The sequence below is a fragment of the Mesoplodon bidens genome, assembly GCF_964165515.1.
Source record: "Mesoplodon bidens genome assembly, chromosome: 7".
Taxonomy (NCBI): domain Eukaryota; kingdom Metazoa; phylum Chordata; class Mammalia; order Artiodactyla; family Ziphiidae; genus Mesoplodon; species Mesoplodon bidens.
In genome coordinates, this window is record NC_138164.1 from 26,658,600 (window position 1) to 26,666,787 (window position 8,188).

General features: G+C 36.3%; 1 protein-coding gene across 3 annotated transcripts in view; it reads right to left on the bottom strand.

Annotated features, from left to right (window-relative positions):
- The window catches only part of GRIA4 (glutamate ionotropic receptor AMPA type subunit 4), a gene marked incomplete at its 3' end in the record, with an annotated part of 515,808 nt that extends 508,321 nt beyond the window's left edge, over nt 1-7,487 (bottom strand). For all 3 annotated transcript variants that reach the window (XM_081240207.1, XM_081240208.1, XM_081240209.1), the window contains exons 1-2: nt 7,107-7,487; nt 5,750-5,908 (exon numbers count right to left, since the gene is read on the bottom strand). In XM_081240207.1, coding sequence (XP_081096333.1) covers nt 5,750-5,908; nt 7,107-7,194 — 247 coding nt within the window. In that variant the 5' untranslated portion in view covers nt 7,195-7,487. The remainder of the gene's footprint in view (nt 1-5,749; nt 5,909-7,106) is intronic.
- Between the last annotated feature and the right edge of the window lie 701 nt (nt 7,488-8,188).

Genomic DNA, 8,188 nt, shown 5'->3' on the forward strand with positions numbered 1-8,188 from the left:
CCCCTTTTTATTCAGAAGAGTCTCCTTACAAGAGCTACAAGATCCTGTGTGGATCTACAAAGCCCTGCCCCTTAGCACACCTCTACTTCCCAGCACAATCAGTACTACAGCCAGACTAAACCATATCCAGTGGCTCAATCACACCTGGCCCTGCCACACCTTGGTGCCTTGCCACGTTCTGCTCCTTTGGCCAGGCATGCCTTCCTTCCTTTCTATTTGTCAAATAACTCAACTAGAGTCTTAACACCCAGATCAGATAACATCTCCCCTAGGATACCATGCCAAGTTTGATGTTCCTTCCTGTGTTAATGTCTGTCATAGCACTCTGTTTCTCTGTCATAATACTTTGTCTTACTGTACTGTGATAACTGGCTTGTACATTTCCCCCCCTAGATTATTAGCTTCTTGAGGGCAACAACTACTCTTATAAGTTTCTGTATGCTCCTTTCTAGTATAGTGTCTTAAATATAGTTAACCTTGATAAATGTGTTTCATGAATAAATGGATATGTTTATTATCTAATCTAGTGAATGAATGGACAAATTCACTACACAATATGGCTTCAGTCTTTGCTATATCACTCACTGCCATCTGATTAATGAATAAGTTGCCAGAAATGTCTTGCCCTATTTTCTTCAAGATGTTACAATTAAATTAGAAAAAAAAAATGACAATTGTTTTCTTTCTTGATTCAAGTAATCTCAATACAGATGTAGTTTTCACATCCTATGGTCTCCTGGTTAAAGTACTAGGATAGTAATTCGAAGACCTGAGTTCAAACTCAGGCTCTGCAGCTTATTAACTACATGGTCTTTGGCAAGTCAAGTAACTTCTTTGAGCCAAAGCTGGCTTAACTAAAAAATAATGACCATCTTCTCAGACAGTCTCACTCGAAGACTAGCTTGAGGTCAAATAAAATCATGTACATAAAGGCAGTTTAAAAACTATGTGTTGTAGTAAATTGTAAGGTGTATGGTATTTATTCTTCATTTTAAATTCTTAGACTATAGTAAAATTCTGTAAATAAGACATATACATATTTCCCAATGTCAGAAAGTAATTTTTTTTCCTCTTTGAGAAATTAAAAACACTTGGGAGAATCCACAAGAAAAAACAAGTTTAGAGAGATTTTCAAATGGCTTTAAGAAAGCTTAGTACTGTGACAATTCTGAAATATATCAATGCAAATTGTGCATCATTTAAGAAAGGGACAAGCCATAGGAATGTGACTCATCTTTGTCATCAATCTCATGGGGAAAATTAAGAAAAAGAGGGAAAGAATATTATAAAATGAAAGAATTATTTCAAATCAACATAGAATCTTGCTATCAATTCAAAATAAGGAAACCTAATGACAGTCACTCATTTCCCTAAAAATAATCAAAAGTCAAATAGTATTAAACGTATTTCTGCTAACAGCTTTGCAGGTCAAACCATCAGAATTTTATTTTTAGCATTTTTAAGATTATTATATCAGTCCAATATAAACTCTTAGAATGTCTGTTTAGGACTTCATGTCCTTGAAAAGGAAAATGTACAAAACTTAAACATTGTTGAATTAAAGCCAAAAGTTTGTATTATTTAGTACCCTTAAACAAGTTTGAATTAAGTCCCTATTATATAAGCTCTGCCTGCAGAGCCTACTGGATATAGTGTCACATTTTCAATGTATTTAGATTAACTAAACAAGTATATTTTACATACCAACCTACTTTTACAAGTAGCACACAACTGGGTATTTAAAGTTGATAACTAAACCCATCACAAACAAAACTAATATTTAACTTAAAAAGAACAACTTTCTCATCATTACTAGGGTATAATATGCATTCTATTTTTGACATACAACTTTCCTATCCATCATGTTGTAAACCACTGAACAGACAGATTTCAGACAGAAAAGGAGAGTAAGATAAACATAATTTTTGTAAAAAATTAAAAAAATATATATATTAACCAGTGGCCTTTCCTATCCAAGTTTAAAAAGTTAGAAATATTCCACAAAATTCTCTTATTATTTCACCTAAGGGACAATACATGAGTACTTGATATATTTCACTATGTTTTTCCTATTACTCATATGAAATTAAAAGAATCATTTGAGAAACTGAACATCTGTGGATTATATTGTAAAGAGACTGCCTTCCTTACTAAAGGACTGATTCTTTTACAAGATAGCTAACATAACTGGACTGAATTAATAATTGCAATGTCTCATCATTTTATCTTTTAGAACACTTGGGATAGACTACTTTAGTATTTTGGTTATTACTTCTTTGGCCCAATTTAAGATACATCATCCTCCAAACCAAAATATCTTTATTAATTATTAGAAAAATATAAGAACATAGCCTGCTTTTTCAGGTTGTCTCAAATGTTTTGTAAAGAACATATTCAATTTAACTAGCATGTTTTTTTTGCAAGGATAACTATTTTGGGTCAACTGTATAATATTTTATTAAATGACATTCCGTATTGAATTTATGTTTTAAATATCTATTTTGCCATACCCCATACTTTGAATAGATTACAACAAAGAAGTGTATACCTTTAATTACATTTTGAAATTTGACTACTTGGGCTATTTATTTCACCTATACTTTGTTATTGAAATATGTCATAATTCTATATTATCTGTATTTCTTATAATTTCAGTTTTATACTTAGCAAAGTGTGATTTTTCAACCATGTGAAGAGTTTAAAAAGAGAACAATATTTTAATTTAATCTTATACAAATATTGTAAAAAATAAAGTGAAACTATAAGCCAAAATTATCCCCACCCTCTCTCAGCAACTTGGGATTTATACCAAAAGTGAAAAATTTGAGTTAATTGGGTTTATACTTACGCAGTATGTAAACTCTATACACAGAATGTTTAGATTGTCTGAAGTATTCTTAGAGTGCTAAATTAATTTTGAGGCAGAAGAACCAACATTAAATTACATCTGTCCAATAGATGACCCATAATACTCTTTATTCTTTAATCTGCCTTTTTTGTCTTTACTATACATTTCATAAAATAAACATATCCTGTTTAGTGGCCCTTATTCACAAAGACACTAGATTATGAAGTTTTATAAGGGCACACTGCAGGAAAATCGTATTTAAAATAAACCTAGCCGGACACATAGATATTTTTTTATATTTAAAAATTATATTTATATTTAATCCAACATGAAAAAATTCAAAATCTAGCCTGTATCACTGTGAGGAATAAGTTCCATGTTAATTCTCCAGAACACTATTTTTATCCTTTTGTACCCAAAGGCATACAACTTGATATATGAGTTTGCCTCATACTTATTGCTTACATTTCACCTTTAATTAGACTAGAAAATCACGCGTCTACATGCTCTAGGTCAGTCCATTTAACAATCACCTGACCCACACTGTCTGACCATTGATTTTTCCCAAATTCTGCTTAGATTTGCCTTAAGGACATTTGGCATACTCATTTGTCAAAAATTTTTCCTTGTCTTCACTAGAAATTTTTTTTTCCTTATTTACAATTTATGTTTTTTAAAAATATTTTAAGCATGTACACAAAGTCAATTATATGTGATTATGCAAAACATGACACCACTAATATTGCCTTACACTTGGAATCAAAATAAGCAGACTTAGTTTACTCAGCTTTAATTTTCTCAATTCTAACATGAAAAAAAATTAGCATATTACCTATATTTTAAACCACTTTTTACTTTTTCATTTTGTGTACAGCTTCTTAGCAATTTCTTATGTTTACAGGTTCTTTACCAGTAACACTTTATTTTATACAATATTTTTATTACATAAATAATATAATACTAATTAAAATTTTCCTGAATGAGATTAACATATGATATGGAAGAAGAAAGCATTATCACTTTATAGTTTATATAGCTGGAAGCCATAACACAAACTTTAAAATACTTAAGCACTTAGTTAGAAAAAATAAAACTAATATAGCTCCAATTTTAAGACATTCTTTCATTAACTAAATAATAAAAATGAATACTTAAATAGCAAGTTACTGTAGACAAAGTACCTTCAAATATATTTGAATCATGAATTATCTTTAAACTTAGAAATGGTTTTGTTGACAGAATCTCAAGAGAGACACAAGAAAAATATTTAAATCAACAGATAATATTCACATACTAAGAATATTTTATACCTAGAACTGTTTGAAATGTTAACATCTGTATCAAAACTTGGAACAAAAATTAATAACAAGACATTTTCAAAAATGACTATCCACAAACTTAACTCTAACTTATGTTCATTTCTGATTAAAAATAACTCCCATATAATTATCATTCTAATGGATATTGACTTTATTACTAAATACAAAAAATGATTTTTTTAATTAAGTAGTACCCAAAGGAACTAGAGAATTCCTACAAATTAATACAATTGTAGCAGTTTAAAAAAAAGTCAAATGCTTTAACCTCCTTATGAAACCAAGTTCTAAAGTAAAGTAATTAGATGTCAAAAATTAAGGAAACGTGATCATGTCACTTGTTAGACGAATTAATGGCAAATATATATGAATTAAAATAATTAATCAAACAGATATCCTCCTAACATAAAAACTCCTTGTTTTCAATTTCACTAGTTTGTTCAGCATACACATTCTTGTACTCAGAAAGAGGACTTTCAAAATTAAAATATGCTCAACTTGATATAATAAAAATATCATCAGTGCAGATTGAATATTTTACTACTGCTGTGCAAAATTTTATATAGAAACTATTCCTATATGTCTTACATAATCTATAACCATTATCTTAACATGTAAATTTTGAGCAGTAGTAAATTAGCATGTAAAAATAAGGAGGTATGTGAAACGTGTTTCCCTCAAGAGTGAAAATGCAATCTAAATGTTCCATTGACTGATCATATTTTAGTGATTTTTAAATTAATACAGAGTTGATTATATTTTTACATTGTTATACAGTATTTTGGAAGGGGAGCTCTGTACAACTGTTTAATTATAGCGTTAAGTAAGATCACCAAATCTCAATCTTATTGTGTAAAGTAACAGATCCAGCCGGGTTGGTTTGCAAATTCAGTGGATTGGAGACTAACATGATTTGCCACCAAGGTAAGGATTCATGGAGTTATATTCACAGGATATATGCATTACCTGATAGCAGGAGACATTTACAACCCAGAATATAAGAGCAGGGCAGTCTCAAGTGACATCACCAGATCATCTGCAGTGTCAGCCAACCGACTCAAATATATATCCTCCACACCACTGCTCCCCTCTTTCTCACTGTTAGCAAACCTACCATTGCTTTTACCAGTATAAGAGAGCATGTCTTCTTTAAAAGCAAGACATATGCTTACTCAAGTGAAAAGCAAATAAAAACCAAGGAACAGAAATCAAAAACTAGATAGAGTACAATTTTCACTAACTTGATATTCAGGTTGTAGAAATAATACTGAAATGTTAAAGGAGAAAGTAACTTCAATTAATTTCAAGAAAAAAGAAAGAAGGAAGAAGGGAGTGAGGGAGGCAGAAAAGAAAGAGGGAGGGGGGAAGGAAGGAAGGGAAAGAAAGACCAGCTAAATATCCCTGAGACTAAATCTTACTTTTAGCTGATTTGCACTGTAACCAGCAAACTGTGGAGATCTTGAATGTCTTTCTAAAAAATATAATAATAATAATAATAATAATAATAATAATACAGAGGAAGGGGACTCTCTATTGCCCCATTTTAATTCTCTTCTCATTTACCTACAACTTATGTTTTACTTACAAGCATTTGTTACAGCGAAACTGTTGGCTGTCTCAATGTTGTCCACATGAGGTACCAAATTAAAGGGAGCTTCTGATGCATTGGGGCTGGTGTTATGAAGAAAAATTGCTAATCGAAAAGCAGTGTATTCCTGATCTGTGTTTCGGATGAAGAGACCACCTATTAAAAACAGCAGAAAAAGCACATTCAGTGTCTCCTCTTGTAAATGTTACTATACCCACCCCAAGAACTGTCAAATCCACTGCCATTCACCAATATATAGAATTAAGGAGACTGCCACATCTTGGGAGACTGCCTTTGTCCCTAAGGTGTGTGCTTAATATTTTAGTCTTTAAGACAGCTCAGCCTTTTCTTGTCCCAATTTGTCATGATCACAGTGACCTCTGAGACAGATCATTTAGTGTGCTTTCCTTTCTCTCTCTTGCCCTCCCCATGATTCTCAGCACACTGCTACAGAAGCCAGCTCCGGGCATTTCTAAGATGCATGCAGATGGGAAGAAAAGATAATTTGCATTAAAATACAGAAATGAAGGGATGTGGTGACGTGCAGGTTAGAGGGAAATAAGAAAGGAGACATGAACTTTGTTTTTATGCAGCTCTTGGACTCAGCCTAATTAGCACCGTTTTGTGCACTGTCTACGAGAAATGATGCAGTCTGAGGCTGGGCTTAGCTGGAAGAAATTCAATTGCTGCTTCCCATTAAAAGACAGGAGAGAATAGCAAGAAAAGCCAAGGACGGATAGGGTCCCTGGAAATAGAGTCGAGAGGGAGGATTAAGGGCAAAAGATTCAAGAGGAAAACAAAAGAAGAAAAGGTTCCGGGAAAGGGATCTAACTTTGGAATCGGTTAACTGGTAGCAAGCAAAGACAAGGAGGTGTGGGTGTAAATGCTTTTTTTGCACAAACAGTGTCTTTCTGTAATAGCGAAAGCTGCTGCGTACAGCACGGGAAGAAGGTGGGGGGGCGGTGTTTTGTTTTGTTTTGTTTAAACAAACTCTATATCCCTTCATGCTTTAGAGAAAGAAATGAAAAGAAATATCAGATAAAATGCTACCAAACCCCACGGAGGTTTTTTTTTTTTTTTCCCCCAACTTATTGCAATCCTACTTAAGCGACGTGAGCCAAAGGTGGAAACAGGAGTATAGACTGAGGACGGATGGGTGGGCAGCTCTGTGCTGTTCTAACTGAACCTGCACCAAAGAGGCAGTCTTTTTATAAAGGGGAGAAAGGAAGAGGGAAGCAGAGGGGAAAGGAGCCGCCGAAGGTTCCCCTAAATTGCTTATCAGTAACTCATTTGACTCACTTTCAGATATCTGCTACAGCCACCCACACGCATACCCCACCGGAGCAGAGCTTACCTATTTGCACGCTGCTCGGAAAGGCTCCCATGGCGAGTCCCCAAAATCCAGAAAATAACAAGACTATCTGTCTGCAGATAATCCTCATCTTCTTTTCTCCTCTCCCTGGCGCGCGCTCTCTTTCTCTCGCACTCTTCCTAAAGGCTGTTCAGAGAGGCATTGAGGACTATGGCGCTAAAATTAAAAACAACCAAAAAAGAAAAAAAAAAAAAAACAGAAGAGAGAGGTTTGGGTGGTTTAGGGTTATGACTATTTCCCTTTAGCAATCCATCCCGAGCTGCCAGATTTTTCCCGCAGTCTCCATAGCCCTGGGAGAGGTTTTCTGTCCGGCTGCAAATGTTACACATGCAAAAGATGGTGGTGGAGCGGCTACTGGCTGTTCGCAGGGAGGAGACATGCGCTCTCTCTGTGCCTAGCTCGCACTCGCGCTCGGCCCTCGCTTTCTCACCTACACACACACACTAGCGCCGCGGCCGCCACACGCTCTCCGCTGCTCCTTTCAGCCAACAGCCACCTAAAGCCTACCCCAGCCCGGAGCCTCGCGCCCCCTCCGCGAGCGCGCAGCACTCCCTCCGCACGCCCCTCGCCCACTACTCGGCAGGCTTCACCCCTTGGGTGCTCACCCGAGCGCCTCAGTCTCTTCGACGCTCCAGAGCCAGTCTGGAGACAGGTTTTTCCTTTTCACGACTCCCGCCTCTCTTCTTCCCGCGTTCGCAGTGGGTCCTACTCTGGGGATAGGCACCCCCAGCGTCCCTCTCTTTGCTTTCCAGTGCCTCTGCTTCGCGGCTGCACTTGGCAGGAAATTCACCCGCGGGCCAGGTCCTCAAGCCCCGAACAGGGCCTTGGGGAGTTAGTACTTCCCCATGCCCCCGGCCCCCTGCCGCATTCTTGCAGGCTCTCGGGGAGGACCGGCTGCCTCCCTCTCCTTCAGCTCAGCCTTTCTCTCAGCCTCGCCCTCTTCTGCCACTGGGCTGCGCGCGGGGGACTCCGGTCCTCGCTGCAGCAAATATTTCTCACCAGCAAACAGCCCGGGAATCTGGAGAGCCTGAGACGGGAATGGACGAGATGAAGGGACTCAAGAG